Below are 19,453 nucleotides of genomic sequence, written 5' to 3'. Positions count from 1 at the left end.
TTTTAGTACTAAGATTTTTATTCCGAAAAAACGACCAGTCTCCATAGCTATAGAGCTACTAAAAAAGAAAGGCTTAGTAAATAAATTATACAGTATTGTCTTTTGTTAACATAGTTTTTACACATTAAGAAAACACCTAACACATTAAGTGTTTTCTTAAAATAAATTATAAAAAATTCGCACAACTGAATAAAATGTGATGTTAATCCAATCAATAATAAAATTATCAAATTTATAATTAATTAATTGAGCTAACATCGTCAAATATTAAATAAATTGATATATAAACTAAATGTACATCTAGTTTTAAATTATAAGCTAAACTACAGTAATCACTTACATTGTAAATAATGTTATACATTTCATAATGTCAGAACATATTCCGCATATATTTAAATAAGTTATGAAGTCTGGCAACATTTTGGTATATATTTAAAATACCGTGGAAACTCTGCATTTAATATGCTTAAATGTAAGAGAAAAGTTAGTTAACTTGCTGAGATTTCGCTGACAAACACATTAAGTATGAGAGAAATGAAGAAGCCGTGTTAAGCTTGTAATTTTTCAGGAGCATTACGTTTCACAATAAGGCTTAGGTATGTTAATAAGACCTACATATTTTGTAAAATATCTCTTGTATTTACGTATTATATGTGCAAATGTTTCTTGACATTCTGGGTATAACAATTCTTCGCCAAAATTCTTTATAAAAAAGAAGCTTTCTTTTGAGCTTTCTTGTTCTATTAATACACTACCGATTTATACGCGAATTTATAAAAGTAACCTAATGTTTTCTAAACTACATATAAACAAAACTTGTGGTCAAGAGTGATTGTAAGTAAGTAAGCTTTCGGTCTCTCACAATTTTTTTATGAAACAGTAATGACAAGTTATAAAAAAAACTAACCTATAATGAGAAAATTAATTCACTAAATTTAACCAATTGTCTGATTACAAGCTCCTTTATAAGAACGGGTACTTACCCGTTTTTATAAAATGTGGAGAAAATAGCTTTCGTTTTAGCTCATACAAAATTCTCAAAGCGTGAAGCGATCGGTCTCTGAAACCTGTTGGTTCACTTGGCGTCGCTCGGAACATTTGTCTCTGTACTTGCCAAGAATTCGTAATGCCCAATAAGTATCATCGTTTTTAAAGTGGCTGTGAGGAGTTGGCTTAAGTGTTATGACTGACATTGGTACTTTATCGTTCGCGAATCGGTTTTCCTTCGATTAATGGTTTATGTGCGGTTTTTAGGACTGTACTCTGTAGCAAATTTATTTGTTAGGATCTGTATTGTCTTGAATTTTTGGTTCTTTTGTTTTTTAGCATAGGATTCTTAGACAGAGAGCGTCCATGGTACTCCATTATCGCATTTTACTCGAATATACAATACACATGTTCTCCGTTAAGATTACTTAAATTAAAAAAGTAATAAAAAATAATTGAAAGAAGTAAAGTAAGAAGGCATATTACAGTAATCGTCATTAATTTTACAACCAGACTGAGGATCTATCTGGGTCAAATAAAAAGTCAACAAAACAGCTCAGTCAATAGCAATTAATAAAACAATACTCAGGTTAAATAAATCAGCGTTTGCATTGAGGGTTTACATTTAATTTTCCTGCCAGACAAACAATTATTTGTTTTAACGTACGTACGTACGTGTACGTTTTAAAAATGGAACAATTTTGTTTTAAATTTTTTATACTTATCATCTAGAATATCGTATCTTAACCATTTTTATGTCCAACCCACATAAGAACCAAAAAGTTAAGTAAAACAATCTTGCGACCCCGTCTCTGTAAAATTATAATTTAGTTTTATAACACTACACTATATTTATTTTTTCCTTTAAGAAACGAATCTTTGGTACCTATATGTAGTTTCTATTTATTATTTTTTAACAGACTGCGCCCCCTTTTAAAACAAACTCGATCCCTCGCTCGAGAAACGATGATCTAGACATAGTTATGGTATAATATTTTCTCAAAAACCTTGCTGGATTTAGGATGTATCGAAATTTTCATCCAATTAATCGATTTATTTAAATCGAATAAAATTGTCCAATTGTTAATCTAAGCATATTTAAGTGATATTAGAGTAAGAAAACATCATCTACATAGAATTAGGATCCAATTTTCTCTTTAAAGCCTAATAAAATTCTTTGAAACCGTTTATTTTCGAGGGAGAAAAGCTGTCAATATTAATCCATAAAGATGACATTAACATCGGTTTAAACCACACTCAATAACCCGATATGAAACCTTTTCAGTATTTATTCATTTTCCTAAAATTTCTGCTTTTCAGAGTCGTAGCTTCAAAATCTTTCGTCTTCATACATATCAAGGGCAAAACATAATTCATATGTTATTTAGGAATGTATGTAATAAAAGCTTGGTTCGAGCTTGTATTGGCATTCATCGGAAGGCAAAACACGTGTTGAATACGATCTACTCAGCAAAGAGAGTAGTTTTTGTACGGAATTTATATTTTGTGCCGCTCTGTAAAATATATGTGGAATAAATATTGGTATTATCAAAAAATTCCACGTATTTTTCCTTTTGCGGTTCTTGTATTGCGTTTGTATTCGTCTGTTCCGATGTACCGTATTTGCTTTGTAAATTAAACAAGTTTTTAAATTAAATTAAGTAATTTTTACACTGTAGAATGATGTTGCAAAAATTGCTATATACATTTTTGTCAATGGGGATGTTAAATGACCTAATTGAGATATTTGACCTTAGGCATAAGGTACATTGTCGATCACTCTTAGACATAAATAATTATTATAATACGAGTTCTTATTAGCCTATGTATAATATTAAAAAGAATTATCGTGTATGTAAAATTATTAACTACTCATATCAAACAATAAGGGAACTAGTAAAATATACCGTAAAGTCTATATTAAAGGCGATACTAGGTTAAATAAAAGACTACATGAAAATATTTTCATCAAGTATATCCTTAAAAAGTTCTGTAGTCTCACTTCAGTATTACTGATATTCCAAGTAATAATACATACTTTGTCATCCTAGATACATTTCTATTGAAACTTATTGTCTAGTAAAAATAGCAATTAACGCTTAAATCGAGTGAAAAGATATATTTAGCGAACAATGAAGTGGCAATTGGCTCTTAAAGAGGTGTCGAGCTCAAAGAGTGAAAGCCACGCTTGTTTTTATCAAGCCTAACAATGCTTTAGTTCACACCCGCTTTCGTTTTATCATGCGCTGCTGGAGTTTTTATACTATCCTCGGTATTACAAACAGAATAACCGTCTGTTTACATAACGAACTAGTAAAGCACTTTTTGACAATTGCCTACCAAACAATAAGTGAAAATAACGTTTTCTAGATTACGTTCACACGATATGGATAAACTTTATATTATTAAAAAAACTATGTTTTTCTTATATATAATAAGATACTTATTAGAATATTCAAATGCTGTATCATATAACACCGCGTTTTATAAACTAAAAATACTAAAATGAATTTAAATTTTACTTTCATTTGGCGCCATAACTACAGAGTATAACGTAGATCCACAGACTATCCATAGATTGCTACGAATCAATAATTATATTATTATAATAGAGGTTTAATATGAACTATAAATTGATTACATAAATATGTATAAGCGATTAAAGTACTAAGTTTTTATTGAATTTACAATACGTTAAATTTAGCGTTATCGAAGCAATTGTAGAGGTGTATAAGCTTTGTCGAGTAAATAACTAGTTTCCTTTGACAAGTTGTAACTTAAAACGAATTTCCTGTGATGTAATTAGCTTTTGATTAGGATCGCTTTGTTTGGACATACGACACGAGTCACGGAATGTCGCGTAAATTACGAAATTCTCGTCGAATAATTCTCTTCGTGAGGCATGTTTACTGTGAGAAGTGGATTTTCGTGTACCCTATAGGGCAACGGATCTATTAACGGATCGTCTTAAAACGCTTTTTATATTTTTTGTACTCACGATGGTTAAATAAAAATATTTTTTTACGAATATGAGAATGTTAAGAAAACCATTATTTTACGGGCAGAACGCTCACCTGACGTTAATTGATACCGCGGCCTTTAAGAATTGGTATGCTGTTTTCTTGAAGGATCTAATTCGAATTGGTTCGGAAGTACTATAGTGGGCAATTGGCCACATAGTGATGGTGGCGCGGCAAAAACTACATTAAAGCAAAACGTAAGCATTAGATCGTTAGAACGTTAATAATAATCAACAAGGCTTATTTAGTCAAAATAAAACGATTAAGTAATAATAGCAAATATTTTCGCTATGTTAAAAACATAATTGTTTAAGTGTATGTAATAGATAATAACTGTAAAATTGATTTCGCAGTTGGTCACACACTCAAAAGCACTGGATGTTTTTCAGATATCATGGACAAATGATAACTGTATATAATTTCCAACATATTCCAAAATTATTTTTGAGCATTTTTCTTACAGCGAACTAAGCGAACAAATTTCAATATTCTTAATGATATCACTAACACAAGGCCAGTTTTATTCATACATTGAAAATATTCGATTGGTTAGCTAACAAATAGAATATAAGGTTTTGTTCCGGTCACTGTGACCGAGCAAGGTCAAGGTTTATTTTTTCGTATATTCTCGAGCCAAAACTAAAAAAATGCCGATTTTTTTACTATTGTTGTAGTAACGGACATTTGTGAATAGATGACATGACAAATGAGTATATACATAGAGTATATACATTAGATTATACTTTTGCCTAAACAATGATAGGTTTTGATATACAACTATTATGTTCCGATCATGTTAACATGCTTAAAAAGAAGCATATATTTTTCCCAATGAATTCGCGGTAAGGAGAGCAACACAAGCTATTACTGTACCTTATTTGGTATAGGTATATACTTATAAGGTACTGAGTATTGTAATGAGTATATGAATGTTGGTACAATACTTATCTATATTAAAACATCAATACGTTTTTGAATTAGTCATGTAGGCACAGTACCAAAAAAATATTATCGTAAAACAATATTGACGATTAATATGTTATTTCTTGAAGTGAAATAATGCGAGTCTGGAACACGATACGTAAATGGTACGAAAATGATAGATGTAAAGCCTTCAGCTTTCACGACAGCGTTTCTATAAATCTCGCCACGTTCACTATATCACGCCTGTTTGCTATTGTCCACGTTTTATTCCGCGAACTATTGTTCTATTATAGTGGAACTAGCTGATTTACGGGAAGTCTGCGTGGAATTAATATAAAATATATTTTTTCCGTTGAACTTTATATCAGTTTCATAGCTTAATAACACTTTAGGATTCCTTCTTTTAAGACAAAGGAGGATCGGAGTTCTAATGTGTGTTTCACGTTAGATTATTTATTACATACTGGCGGACCAGAGAGACGTTGTCCTGAATACACGCCTTTAATACAAAAAAAATAACAATATAAAAATTTAATATAACTAAATGAAAAGGAGGGCAACTGGCGGCCTTATCGCTTTCGAGTGATCTCTTCCAGGCAAGCACTGTGAGTAAAGGGAAAAAATGTATTAAATTATATAAGGTGGCAAGAAGTGCAAAAATACGTATTACATATAGTTATAAAAAATAAACTAAACTGATACTGGATATATGAAAAACAAAAAGTGAAAAGTGCACATGAATCACGATAATCCAATTCAAGATCAGCCTCACGTCAGTTAGAAGTATGAAAGTTAGGGATACGATGTGGACAGGTAATGTTTGTACAGAAGAAATTTAAAGGAAGATAGAGAAGGAGCTAAGCGAATAGGGACGGGAAGTGAATTCCATAGACTAACTGCAGAGACCTTGAAGGAATCGCCAAGAAAGAAGGAGTTATGAGATGGGATTTCAAGGGTATCCGAAAACTTGGAAGAGCGTAAGCTATAAGTTATGGGCTCCCAAAAATTTGAAGTAATTTTTGAAATAGAAAGGAGTTTTAGGGTTAATCAGGAAGAAATATAGGAGATGGAGAACATGAGCATCACGTCGCTGACGAATGGGTAACCAGCCTAGCCGCTTACGGAACGCAGAGATATGGTCGTACTTTCTTAGACCGAATATAAATCGGAAACAGAGATTTTGGAGACGATCCAGGCTAGTATCTGACTAAAATCATATTTTCAATCAATCTGACCAATAATCGTATTTATGACATTGATTCAACTTCTCAAAATGGACGTTAGAAAAATATTCATTAAAAATGTTTTTCTCACCGTCCTTACTTTGATAATTCGAATTATTTGCAAACTTACTGTATCTAATCCGATATTATTTATGATTAAATAATGTTAAATTAGTACTATACAATGACTAAATTATAGAGTAAAATATATGTTAAGTTATAGGTTTTGCTTTATATACTATGAAACTAAATTGGGAACTAATAGATGGATATTACACCAATATGGAACATTAATTCATACAAAGGGAAGCTGCCTTTGAATAATGTGTAACTGTTAATGCAAATTACTGTTATGAAATTATTAATATTTAAATATACAATTTACTACTATAAGGTAAAGAGAATTTAACTTCTGTCGAATTCTCAAAGTATAGACATCGATTTTCCAGAAAAGATTATTTTAACCAAAATGGCACCCAATAATTTTAATGTGACTATAATAGTTACCGTTTAATTGATTGTTTAAAAAATCCAGCCTTCTTCTTCTTGTGGAATCGATACCGTTAGGTTATACGAATGAACGAATAAATTATGATAATATTTACTTCCAGGAGGTATCAAAGCCTCCTAATAAGTTTTACGTATGTGGCTACATACTTATATACTTCATACAAAGCAAGTCTGATTTAGGAAAAAGCATGTATTGTTAATTGAGAATTTAAATCGATATTCCTAGTTTATACCTTACGTACTGAAATACACTCCATTTCAACAACCAATCCTAAAATTTCAATACTACGTAATTAGGAAAAACTTACTAATGTCGTTATCAAATGTTCAGGAAGTGACAAAAATTGATATTTTACTTATTTTTTGTCGAAGTCAAGATATTAAATTCTATGCAAAAAGGTCTATATTTCGCGTACCTTGACATCTTCATCTTTGAGTGCCCTCAGCAACCCAAGATTCGTTGAACCTCAAACCCTTTTCTAACCTGACTTGTAAATGTAGATTTTATACCGCCATAAAACTAGAAGCACCCAAGATACCTAGCTACATATATTATTCAGATGGCTGGGGGAGTTTAAGAGTATGTAAAGGTTTTATAGTCGAAATCAAATCTTCAAGTTTTTCGTTTTACGCAGCGAATGACTCCACGGATTTGCAAAATCGTACAACTTTTAAATGGATCTTGGAAAAAATAATACTGTTTTTGTCACCGTCTCGACTTTGCTTATAATTCGAATGTTGAACTTGCGTTCTATAAGAACTTTATTGAGTTTCTAATAAAGTGTTTATTTTTCATCTAGAATTCTATTAAAAATTTCTACATCAACTTTGCTGTTTTGGTGCTGAAAAGTTATTGTTACATTTTAGTTATAATAAAGTTTTGAGACAGAGATTTACACTGTTAAGATTCAGAAACAAGTTTATGTGCGAAGTTTGTCAAAGTCTTAAATGTAACAAAAAATTATCGCACTTACACTTGTTTAATTTTTATTTTAGTGATGTTCTGTTTATACCTAATTAAAATGATATATTATTTAATTAAGTTAATACTTGTTATTTATTCGAATTCTATTACGAACTAACAAGAACATCAGTAAATTAACATAACCTGTTACAGCTTCCCTTGATGTTATGTTATGTATATTGATTAAGTACTACTATTTGATCAAGCATTTGAAACTGAATATTGATGTCAACACAATCTGCAAGTTGATGTATCATCATGTAGCACCCTCAATTAAGGTTTTGATATACAAAGACCATTCACTTGCAACATAAAATTATACCCAGATCTTTTATTGATGCGATATTACACGCAGCTTTATCCATATATTATTAATATGGAATTGAAAATCCTAAATTTCAGCTTAGTTGATAATTATTATATAGTTATTAATTACTTTCATAAAATTGTTTGGCGGTTTGAACGCATCTACGCTGCTGATAAGTTTTTTCAAGATAACATTACTGCTGTTATTATAAACATTTATATTATAATTTAAATTAAACAACAAAAAGCCTTGGCGAATTGATAGAAGTCTAAAGTCGCAAACCTTACTTAAGTGCTAATAAAAAGTGACTTTGATTCAGTACCTTCGTTTAAGAAGTTAAGCGCTCATTAAATATTAACTTAATTATGCTAATATCAACTTAAGGCTTAAGGTACTTAAGCAAACTTTTTCTTTTAATTTGTTTCTGAAAGCACTTAAGAAAGATATTTTAACTAATGCAACATTAAAAAACCTTTCCGTGTCTGCACCGTCAAAGTATTGCGTTTCTCTCACGGTTTGGCACGGCTATACACGGCATGCTTATACACGAGCATAAGATTCAAAGACTAAAGTGATTAGTGGGTATTATAATTATAGTTTCCATTTTATTATTTATCGTTCCAAAAATAATACATTACCACTCAATATATGATAAAGATTTTACTTTTTGCATAAACTATATTTTATTGATTAAAATTAATAAGAGAGATGAATTCTTGTAAATTATATAGCCTATTTAATCTTCGTACGTATATATTTTGTAAAATTTTAATCACTGATTATATGATAATATAATTAAATCTTTGATTATAATGTTTCTATTTGAAAAATATATATTCTTATCAATTATATTTTACATTGATCATCCATCGTCGCCCGTGGTCCTATAAATATTAAATTAACCTTTTTAACTAGTTAGAGTATAAAAAGTGTAAATAAAAAACGTTTGCGCTAGAGAATATACAGAGCAATTTAAACAAAGCTTGTATAATGTAAATCTGCATCGAACTAATATACACATTATGGAATTACATGAAATATGGGACCAATCCATCAACTTTGAGTAGCATTACTAAGTACCGTGACAGCCTTCGTGAATGATTGATTTTACCTCACACCTTAGCAAAACTATTATAATAATAAAGAACATGATGCTTTTTTATATTTAAATATTATCAGAAAGATACCTTCACTGTAAAGTACTTTGTACAGTATATTCTATGTGCTACGAAAATCGTAGAGGGTGCCCTGATACGAAACTCGGTATAAGTTTAGAAGACATCAGTCACTATCGATTTTTGTATTATTTAGAATAATTTTAAGATAGCAGAATGGTATCATATAATATTCAATGTTAATTATTATATCCAAAATTAGATTTTTATTTTCTACCTTATTAGGTTAAAGGCCTATTGAAATATATATTTAATATACGCTCTTTTGCGTTAAAATTATTTAAGAGAATCACAGGAACTGTATATATGGAGATACAAATAGATGGAGACGCTTTAGTCTAAGAGGAAAAGTATCGCAAACAATAGAGCAATCTACGGACAAAGGCAAGTAAAGGGCATTAGAGTAACGACACAATCTCCCCAGCCCGTCACGCTCCAGTCGGCCCAATATCGGGCCCAATAGACCTTACCGTACCACCGAGTATCCTTGGGTAAGGGACACACTCACAACACCTCATCGATTGATAAACAAACGCGGGCGCGGCGAACGCCTGTTGCGCGGAAATGCCCCGATCTTATAATGACGATCTCAAAATGACGGCTTATCAGCATAATAATCAAGTGAATTTACTGATTATTAGATATAACACACAGAATTATCAATATATCTATTGAGTTTAGTTAAAACCAAACAATATTTTAAACCACACACTTAATTATACATTTCATCATTATTTGAACGCAAAGTGAAATACAAAAAAGCTTTTTATTATTTACAAATATTCCTACGCGTCGTAAAGTAAATACAAGTAAATAGTTTTAGTTCAAAATGTCCTAATTTTAATATTCCTTGTCATTTTGAGTCATTATAAGGGCATAACTCACCGGGTAAAAGGGCGAGAAGCGCCAAGGCCGCCAGAATGGGGGCCATGGCGAGCGCGCGGGCATACCACACCCGCGCCCGCTGCGCTAGCACGGCGCGCTCATGCGGCCAATTGACTAACACGGCCGGCCCGTGCGGCGCTCGGCGCGGGACTAACCCCGCCACGGCCCGGGATCTTCGGGTAACGGTGTTGCCATAACGAAATTTATTGCACCCTAAATCTAACAGAAAATTCACGTACATATCTTTATAAATTATAAGGATGATAATGTTTATTGTATAAAATTCAATAACAAAAGTAATTAGATTTTAATCAGATCATCAGATAAGTGTAATATTTTTTTCATTATAACAATTATACGACATATAAATTTAAATTTTATTTCTTTGATATGTTTTAAGTCCAAAGAGAATTCTCTACAACTAGTCATTTTTAGAGTCAACGAATTATGCTACGCCGTAGCAGATTCCCGCTACGCAGCATATTGTTGTATGCATACGATATAGAACAATATTAACTACTTTATCATAGTCTGCTATGTATAAAAGTAGCAATGCCCCCTTCTTAACTGTTAATTTAATATATTTCCTTGAATTACCTTTAATGAATATATAACAATGTTCCAAAAGATAAAATAAAATAATAAAAATTATTAATATAAAAACACAAAGGACCCTAAAATCTGGCAAATTTGCAATAATCAGGAGGCTTCAACATCAACCCTCAAACTTCCCGCGTCTCTCCCCGCGCTATTCTGCGCAGCCTTCAGGTGCGCGAAACCTGAGCCCTGCCCCTTGAAAAATCCTGAGATCTCTATAATCAAAAACTCGTTATAATGTTGCTAAAAGGTGCAAGTAGGGCAGCCTTGGCAAGGTCGCCCGGGAGAGGGAGCCAGTGCAATATTAATCACGACCCATCTCATCCAACCGCGGATATCTGGTTCATCAACGACTTAAATTTAATTAGTATAATGCCTCGCCTTAAGAATGTCTAAGTTATACCATTCTTGTACGACGTATTAGCATAAATATAACAAATAACATCTCCCAATGTTCGCATAAAAAGCTTGATAAGCATTGATTGGCTTGATTGAATAAAGTGATTTCTTGGGTATAATTGAAAATATTATCAAAAATATATAACAATAAAATACACATACACCCACACAACTTTATTTCTACTTACTACTAATTAGTAATCTGTGGACTTTCCTTATTTAAAACGTTAAATTTGTTTGCCTACCCCATATATGTATGTAGTTTTTGTTACCACTCAGTATAACTTTGATAAGCCTGGTTATCCATATCACAGGGTCACCTAGTTAGGAACCCAATACCTTCTTAACTGTAATCTTATTGTTTGTTGCAAATGTTATATGGGAGAAAATATAGAAATTTAGAAAACGTTAAAAGTTTAAAGACTGTTTGTAAAATCATTTTCATTATCACATAATTGTAAATATATACGAAAAAACTCATTACGCTCAAAGTAGCGCTTTGACGCCGATAATTTTTACAAAGTGACATTTTGCGAAATTCTCTTGAAACTAATTGGTAAGTGAAAAGTCTAATTACAGGACATTACTGCCTGACAGCTGGATCGCTCCGAAATTTTGAGGAATTATTTGCACACTCGAAATGTAAGGATAAAAAATTAGTTCCACAAACAACAATAGAGGATTTAGTAGATGTCGAACAGATAAATTGTATAACTATTATAACCCAATACGGCATAAACAGACACATTTTGTGATGCTCTGTTTCTTTCATTTATTATTCGTGATTATTTAAAGCAAAAGTTGAGCCTCCTATATCGATCGTTCCAAAACAAATTACAAAAATAAAAATCATATCATAGTAACTTTAGTTCAAGAGTTATTTGACATTTTGGTGCAGATAATTCTACGTCTGATTCAAATCGTTCGACAACGGTGATCCAAAACGTTGAATCACCTTTGTCTACCAGCTTAAAACAATATTGTTTCGCCAGTAATCAAATCCCACGCGTCAGTAATGCTCAAGAATTTATATGTGATACATATTATGTAGTTAGTTAGTCTTTATGACTAATAACGTGAATTTATTGAACCAATGGCGCTACAACCTTTCAAGGTCTGAGCCTTTGATTTCTGTATCGGTTTTTTGATTAATTATTTTTACTAATAGGCAAGTCCGTGATTACCCCTACTTACCTGACACACGCCTTCGACTTTTTGGATGACTAGGCATTCCGGTTTACTCAGGATGTTTTCCATCACGGTATGGGTGAATGTTAATACGCGTATAGATAGAAAGCCCATTGATGCTCAGCTGGGTTTCCAACTTCAGGGATGAGAGTCGCATGTTGAATCCACTAGGTCAACACTGCTCTCAACGTGACTTTATTATATTATTTAAACAACGTCATTTAACGCATTTGTAGCGACCACGTCATCATTGTCACTGACCACATTTATTAATATCTGTAATGAAGTTTTCTTTAAATGGTGTTAACTGTTGGGGTTTTAACCTATAAATATTCAATATTAAAACCCTTATCATGAATTATTATTAGAATAAAGAAATCTATCCAAATCGACTCATATATTAACAATATTTTTAACACCCTATGTTTTGCAAGAATTGAATATAATCATTTTGATTTGAGCAAAACTTCAAAATCAACTTTCAGTGATGCAATGGGTGATAAAATATAGTTATAGTTCTGTTTACGTTACAAACGACATACGATATATGAAGTCATTATCGAATTTCAATTTCCGAAACATCTCAAACCTTGAAAGTGACATCGAGAAAATTTGATACCTACAGCAGAACGGCATCTTTCGTATTTTTACAAATAGATTTATCTTAACAGTAATATTGATATTTTTGTTACTATCAGCGTTTAATGATGTACAGTCATCCAATCACCTACTGCCTATTATCAAGCTAGCGGGGCGCACAAGACAAAAAATGTGATACCAACTTGCCAAATGAAATATTCATATTTCTTTTTACATCTTCAGTAACCTATTTAGATATCTTATCTTTATAACTTATAAACTAATATATATAATAAAAATCATATATAAAATATTCTTATTATATTTCTAAATGAAATTGAAAATGAATGAACCGCTCAACTCAAAATGTCGGTGCATTTGCGCGATGTTTACTATCACATGCCGTGTTTGTTTCCTATAACCGTATCAATTATTTCTTACATACTTTTTATATGTATACAGAACAAGGAAGAATAATGTTTGGTAAATAACTCATTTATAAAATATCCTATAGCTTGAATGCGATTGTAAAAATATTAAGGATTTCTTTTTAAATAAAATAAAATTTAATATAATATATTATTTATATTAAATTCTATTTTTCGTTTTCTTTAAGTCGATCAAAAGTGTACCATGGTATCTGTGTGGGCCTGGGTATCCAGAAGCTATATCCAGGATGCTCCCTTCCCTCGGTGAAATAATATGCGCTGGTTCGGATGTCGAATGTCAGTATAATAAAAAGGGAATCCAATAATCGATAAGACTTAAACTAGCCGTTACCATCAATGGTAACGTATCTCACTCCAAACACTGGATCCTTCAAAGATGAATAAAAAAAATTACGGTGTCTAATCACTTAATCTGAAACCAGGGTGCAATAAAACCAAATATTACGGCTACTTTTTATAAAAGTATTATAATAATTAAAATTACATACAAACATATTATAATAGAGGAACAGTCTTCTTAGGTTTCGATCAAGGATATTTTTTGCTGCATTACAACAGTATATATTTGAGTTTGCTCTTAATGTTATTTAGTTGAGTCAAATATTTTATTCGGACCAAATTAAAATGCACAGTTTACATGATAAAGTGGCTGTAGTGACTGGAGGAGCTTGTGGTATTGGTGCAAGTGTTGTTAAGGAATTTGTAAAGGAAGGGGCTAAGGTAAGAGAACAAAAATCTGACACGTGTCAGGCACAGAAGGCCGATCACCTATTTGACTTTAAAAGTCAATAATAATAATAACAAACCGGATGCAATCTAGTTGTTGTAGTAGGGGTGTAGAGCCACTGGACTATTATTATTATGTATTTATATTAATGTATTTGATATACCGGTACCAAACACTTTGGTTATATAACAAGTTTATCATGTGAAAAGAATTGCATTTATTATTGAAAAAGTATACTTATTAAATAAAATAGCAGAATTTGTGTGAATGGAAAAATAATATGTGTAATTAACTCGTATATACCTCTAAACAAAAAATATCAACTAATGCACAAAATCGATTCAATATTATCTTAGTTGAAAATAATAGTCTTATTTTCAGGTAACGATTCTAGACATCAACGAGCAATCAGGCAAACAAATTGAAGATGAATTGTCAGTCAAATACGGAGAGCGAGTCCAGTTTTTTCTCTGTGACGTCACTGATGAGGAGCAGCTCATGAACGCTTTCGATGAAGTCACCGCGCGTTGGGGTGATTTAGATCTCGTAGTAAATAACGCTGGGATTGCTGATGAGTCATTTCCTATGTATAAAAAACAAATCGCTTTAAATTTTGTGAGTATTTTCCCTTTTTTTATAAAACAGAGGGCAGAAAGGCAGGAGACATTTTGCCCCATAGACACCCACCTTGTCAGAGGGCTCGCAAGTGCGTTGTCGGCCTTTAAGAATAGATAAATAAATTCTGTATTGCCCTTTCATCTTACACATATAAACTGTTACTGATATTTTAATCTTAATATTCTATGAAATAAATTTATGTTATTTACAGACCCGTTTCTAAAAATTCCTTTACTTAATAGTAATACTTGAGAGTTACAAGTTAGTATTATTATTTTAAAGCATATTTTTATCCTGAATAATTACTTACCGGTGAAAGCAAGTTAAATTTTCAATTAAGTAAATTTTGTATACATGGAATTTACGACTTGATGATGTGTATATGTAAACCCCCATATTCATACAAAATACAAAAATAGCTTGTGAGTATTTCGTTTTTGATCACAAATGTAGCAATATATTGTTTAGTTTATGAAGGCTCGTCAGGTTAAGATAATAATTAGACCTTTATAATTGACATATGTCTATTAATCATTTGACGTACAGACGACTGTAATCACGTCGACGTTAAGGGCGATGGAGGTGATGCGTAAGGACAAAGAGGGAAAAGGAGGCACGATCATCAACGTATCATCAATATTGGGGCTGATGAGGGTCTCCCCGGGGCCTTTCGTGTACGGTGCCATCAAGAATGCACTAGTACACTTCGGAAGCACTATTGGGGTAAGATAAATACCGCGTTACTAACACAACTTCGTCTCCTTGGGTAAATAGCAGGATTATTTTCAAAAATCATACTATTACGCTTGCACTTTTAGTCTAATAGCTCGCGAATATATTATCGAACAAATAGATAAAAAGGAAATTGTAACTTATTATAAAAATGAAGTTTATTAAAATGATCCATTATATCTTGACGATTTTTTTGTGGAGAAGCCGAGTCTTTTGGCTTCTCAGAAAACGTTATAAAATATATCATCACAACTACATATTTTATTACCCACAACAGCATAGCATGTTGATAGCCTAATGTCCCTGAGCTTTAGTGAAGATGAAATATCTAAGAAAATAAAATTTATTAACCCTTTATTTAAAAACTCTAATAATATTATTTTTACTCAGCAAGTGTCATTATAAGATCTTAAATGTTTGAGTTTAGATATTTGAGTATGGATTTAGATTTTGTAAATGTATGTATGCTTATTCACATGATCATCCATCCATGGAGATGATCCTTAATATCGGATCAACAGTGTTTAATCTGTCAGGTTAAATAAAATCATTTTTATTAGGTAACTAACCTATCTTTTATATTAATATGTTAATCTTTAGGTGACAACTTATCTCTATTGTTGTGTTTCAGATGGAGGCATATTATTCCCGGACAAATGTAAGAGTTATAACAATATGTTTCGGACTCACTCAGACCAGTATTATTCAAAATACTAAAAGTTTTGACGAACAAATCAATACGGACGCGGAAAAGATCTTACAAGATATTTTAGTTCGAAGTCCGGGACAAACGTAGGTGACTAAATTATTAATTACAAATCCGAAAATCAATTAGCAGCCATGTTAATATTTACTTAAGCTAATAATCCATAGCATCTGACGTAACGGCATCACGTAATTTAGATGTAGTTCTTTCATCTCCTATCTCCTATTAAACAAATCTATTGTGCAATTTTTGCGAACAAATTGACTAAGCTCGGTGCGTCAATTATTTCTTGATATCTAGTAACAAGAAAAAATGTCTACAAAAAAAAGTGTAGACATGTAGTTCTATTTAATTATTCCCAAGTGTTTTGTGTTAACAGTTACAACTAGTACCATTTGTGATTAGTCAATAATACCGACACGTGGTATTACTTTAAAAAAATATAAAAGTTGAATCTAAGTACAACCTAAAACTATCCCCCCTTAACTTTTTATACAAATAAATATATTTTTAATTTGATAAGCAGGGACGAGAAATAAAGCCTAATTTTACAGTCATGAAATCGTAACCAAAAATACCTGTATATGTATGATTACACATATATATGTTTAATCTCGATAAACTCAACAACTGCCGAAATAATTTTTCTACGTGTTTATTATTAAATAGTGTGATACATGTTACGATATACAATTCATTATGGTTTTATGTAAATTTATTAAAATATAATTTATGTTGAAGTGGTTGCAAAAAATATTGTCATAATAGAAAAAATCCACGCAAGCGAAACTGGGAAAGATAGTGGATTTAATATAATTTATCCTTAAACAGAACAGACATTGCTGCCAAAGGAGTCGCAGAGAGTTACAAGAACGGCACAAGTGGAAGCACATGGCTGGTAAATAACGGCGTCATATCGGATATTACTTCGAGTGTAGTCAAAGCATACCATGTTATGAGTGAACATGTTATTGCGCGGCGTTAAAGCATTTTTTTATATTACAAATTTATAATTATAACTGTTCTAATAAACATAATATTAAATAGTGTGGTATATTCATGACTGTAGCATTAGCGTAAAATTAAAACGGTACTGCTACCTATAATTGCACCACGAGATGCGAGAAAAATTCTATTAAAATCTTGTCATTATAGTTGGCCTAATACCGTTGTCGCTTTACTAAATTTAACAAATGTATACGAACGACACACTTAATTTGATGGTATTTCAAACCTTAAAGCATAAAGTATTACCTTATGAATAAAAAATAGAGCCAAATATCCAAGTGTATTCTTTTTTACACGGGTTCTATGGTTTAGAATTTAGATCTTGTTGTATTCTTCTTAGGTGTCATAATCCGTTATTTGACCTCAACAGCTTAAGTCAGGAAAATTGTAAAAAATACACTGAAACATGTTATTATTAAAATGTGTTGATGTTTTAAAATGTATCTTGAAAAAATCACTAACAAGTTTTGTTATGTTCGTATAAACCGTCAAAATTAAAAACAGTCTGTGACCAGGAGTATCATACATATATATTAGATACCAGGTCATAAACTCCAAAAAAATACATATACCTATATTATTCAGGTCATAAAGTCCCAATTGATTTTAATGACAGTCACACTTGGTAACAAGAAAGATGAAGTATTCATTTGTTAATGTTAAATGTCAAAAGTTAACATTGAATGATTGAAATAGTGTTCCTAGTCTATACTCTGTAACAAAACGTCACAAATCCATGTTATTTTCGTTCCTCTTTTGTATTTTACAAATAATACAATTCATGAAAAGTTATCAATATGAATCAGACAATAAATGTGGATCAACTCAACTCTGCACTAACATCACTTAGAACGCTGCGGTCTAGTGTAAGCCATGTCTTTGAAACGCTGTCACACGGTCTTCGAGCTGATCACGGCGAAGACGGTAAAGACAAATTTCTATCTGAGCTCCAAGAACTTCTAAATAATGTTAATATAAATGTACGAGATTTAGAACAAACTGTAAACAGCTTGCCAATACCTACCGCACCTTTTAATTTAGGCAATACGACATTTTTAAGTCAAGACACGACGCAAGATCGACAAGCTTTATATACTCAATTGGTCAATAGTTATAAATGGACTGACAAAATACATGAGTACAGTTCTTTTGCATACACGCTATTAAATCAAAACTCTCTTAAAAGATCAAATATCAACTCGGCCACAAAAAGACGTGGTAAAATGCAAAGTAATCACAATGTTGCTCCCTTACAAGTAGACAATGTAATAAATAATATTGGTAGATCGTACAACGATATGAAAATAACTATATCACGTCCATTTGCCAGCAATGCTGTTGTACAAATTAATTTAAGCCATGTCCTTAAAGCAGTAGTAGCTTTTAAAGGACTCCTAATGGAATGGGTGATGGTAAAGGGCTATGGAGAAACCTTAGATTTATGGACAGAATCAAGGCATAATGTTTTCCGTAAAGTTACTGAAAATGCCCATGCAGCTATGTTGCATTTTTACTCTCCAATGATACCAGAGTTAGCAGTTCGCTCTTTTATGACTTGGCTGCATAGTTATGTAAATTTGTTTAGTGATCCATGTAAGAGATGTGGGTGCCATCTCCACCACACATCAATGCTTCCCCCTGCATGGCGTGATTTTCGCTCACTTGAACCATTCCATGATGAATGCAAACAATAGTCTATGTGGTATTGAATGAGAAAGTGGAATGCATACCAGTGTTGTTTACTTTCTCATTCAATACATAAACTGAAATAGTAGTATAATATTGTTAGATTATAATTTCAGTTTATAGATTAGCTGTTTCACTGCACATATTTTTAATTAAAGACGGTGTCTGTACAGTCTTATTACTTAATATAACATAAAATCAGGGAATTCTTTAAGTCCTATGTACAATTATTTCCTATATAATATTAAAATATTTTGTAATAAAGTTTGAAGCTACATATTATTGTGTTTTGCTATATCTATGCTATGATATAACTTAATATATCATTGCTATAAGATCTTTAGAAAAAAAAAGAATAGTTACTTGTATAAGCTATCATGTAATATGGTTAAAAGGAGTATTAACTCCATTATACTCCATTAACAATAATTAACGAGCATACCCCAAATACACACCTTCATGTACTTACCCTCACTTTTACACAATTACACAACAAAGCCAAAATTAGGTACCACTTAGTTAAATTTATTGAATAATATTTGTTTCCTTTTGTTAATTTTTGAACCTTTTTGTAGTTAAATGTATTCCATCTCTGGCTATATTTTAATTTTGTATCTGTTTGTTATTATATATAATTTATGTTAGCTGTAGGATTACGAAATAAATAAGTAACATAAACTTGTAAAAATTTAACTTCAATAGACACACAAGAACTATGCTTTTTAATTAAAAATTAGGCTCTTTCATTTGTTATTCTAAATAAAATCAA

At 31.5% G+C, this 19,453-nt stretch overlaps 3 protein-coding genes across 5 annotated transcripts in view; 2 read left to right on the top strand and 1 right to left on the bottom strand.

Annotated features, from left to right (window-relative positions):
- The window catches only part of LOC123714005 (neuronal acetylcholine receptor subunit alpha-7), a 75,123-nt gene extending 64,999 nt beyond the window's left edge, over window positions 1–10,124 (bottom strand). For all 3 annotated transcript variants that reach the window (XM_045667991.1, XM_045667989.1, XM_045667990.1), the window contains exon 1: window positions 9,996–10,124. In XM_045667991.1, the coding sequence (XP_045523947.1) occupies window positions 9,996–10,041 (46 nt within the window). In that variant the 5' untranslated portion in view covers window positions 10,042–10,124. The remainder of the gene's footprint in view (window positions 1–9,995) is intronic.
- Window positions 10,125–13,814: 3,690 nt separating this feature from the next.
- On the top strand, window positions 13,815–16,975 carry LOC123714395 (15-hydroxyprostaglandin dehydrogenase [NAD(+)]-like). The gene is made up of 5 exons (XM_045668635.1): window positions 13,815–13,927; window positions 14,316–14,549; window positions 15,099–15,275; window positions 15,916–16,076; window positions 16,822–16,975. The coding sequence occupies exons 1-5, from the start codon at window positions 13,832–13,834 to the stop codon at window positions 16,973–16,975; spliced, it is 822 nt and encodes a 273-aa protein (XP_045524591.1). The 5' UTR covers window positions 13,815–13,831.
- Window positions 16,976–17,714: 739 nt separating this feature from the next.
- Window positions 17,715–19,346, top strand: LOC123714427 (mediator of RNA polymerase II transcription subunit 27). Its single transcript, XM_045668667.1, has one exon. The coding sequence runs from the start codon at window positions 17,796–17,798 to the stop codon at window positions 18,690–18,692; it is 897 nt and encodes a 298-aa protein (XP_045524623.1). The 5' UTR covers window positions 17,715–17,795; the 3' UTR covers window positions 18,693–19,346.
- Window positions 19,347–19,453: the final 107 nt, after the last annotated feature.

Source organism: Pieris brassicae, chromosome 9, assembly GCF_905147105.1.
Source record: "Pieris brassicae chromosome 9, ilPieBrab1.1, whole genome shotgun sequence".
Taxonomy (NCBI): Eukaryota; Metazoa; Arthropoda; class Insecta; order Lepidoptera; family Pieridae; genus Pieris; species Pieris brassicae.
Note: the sequence above shows the minus strand (reverse complement) of the source record. Positions and strands in the feature narration are given on the sequence as shown.

Coding starts and splice junctions, on each gene's coding strand:
- LOC123714395 (XM_045668635.1), top strand. CDS start 13,832: ATGCACAGTTTACATGATAAAGTGGCTGTAGTGACTGGAGGAGCTTGT. Junction 13,928..14,315: donor TTGTAAAGGAAGGGGCTAAG/GTAAGAGAACAA, acceptor TCTTATTTTCAG/GTAACGATTCTAGACATCAA. Junction 15,276..15,915: donor ACTTCGGAAGCACTATTGGG/GTAAGATAAATA, acceptor GTTGTGTTTCAG/ATGGAGGCATATTATTCCCG.
- LOC123714427 (XM_045668667.1), top strand. CDS start 17,796: ATGAATCAGACAATAAATGTGGATCAACTCAACTCTGCACTAACATCA.